The following is a 595-nucleotide window of genomic DNA, read 5'->3' as shown; positions in this document are numbered from 1 at the left end:
CGCGGCGCTGCCAGAGCCGGGCCCCGAGGCGGGGGCAGCCGGCGGGACATGCGCGCTGGGCCCGGCGTCGCCTGGCAGGCGGAGAAGGAGCGCTCGTCCCGGCCGCCGACTCTGCGCCGTGCTGCGCCCTGCCCGCCCCCTGCCTCCCCGGCAGCACCGCGGGCCGGGCCCGGTTCCTAGCTGCCCCCGCGCACCCAGCGAGCCGCAGCCCGGCCGGGAAGATGGCGACGCTGGGAGGCGAGTCCCAGCCTTTCCCCGCTGGCCTGGCGGCGGCCGGGGCGCTGCACCCCCAGCACCTCGGCGGGGGCGCCGGCTCGCTCGGCTACAACCTGCCGCTCAGCCGCGCGCTGGAGCGGGCGCTGGAGGAGGCGGCGCACTCCGGGGGGCTCAGCCTGAGCGCCAGGAAGCTGAAGGAGTTTCCGCGGGGCGCGCCCGGGCACGACCTCTCCGACACCGTGCGGGCAGGTGAGCCGGGGGCGGGCATCTCCCCTAGGCACCCCCACGTGCGCCCCCCTCGGCCCGGGGACAGGCCCCCCCGCCCCCCCCACGTGCGCCCCCCCTCCGCCCGGGGACAGGCCCCCCCGCCCCCCCCCCA

General features: G+C 80.8%; 1 protein-coding gene across 2 annotated transcripts in view; it reads left to right on the top strand.

Annotated features, from left to right (window-relative positions):
- Positions 1–216: 216 nt before the first annotated feature.
- The window catches only part of LOC112104300 (leucine-rich repeat and calponin homology domain-containing protein 1-like), a 244,238-nt gene continuing 243,859 nt past the window's right edge, over positions 217–595 (top strand). For both annotated transcript variants that reach the window (XM_026653179.1, XM_026653147.1), the window contains exon 1: positions 217–465. In XM_026653179.1, the coding sequence (XP_026508964.1) occupies positions 222–465 (244 nt within the window). In that variant the 5' untranslated portion in view covers positions 217–221. The remainder of the gene's footprint in view (positions 466–595) is intronic.

The sequence above is a fragment of the Terrapene carolina genome, unplaced genomic scaffold, assembly GCF_002925995.2.
Source record: "Terrapene carolina triunguis isolate 2854851 unplaced genomic scaffold, T_m_triunguis-2.0 Scaffold18, whole genome shotgun sequence".
Lineage (NCBI taxonomy): Eukaryota > Metazoa > Chordata > Testudines > Emydidae > Terrapene > Terrapene triunguis.
The sequence above is the reverse complement of the archived record's forward strand: the minus strand, read 5'-3'. Positions and strand labels throughout refer to the sequence as shown.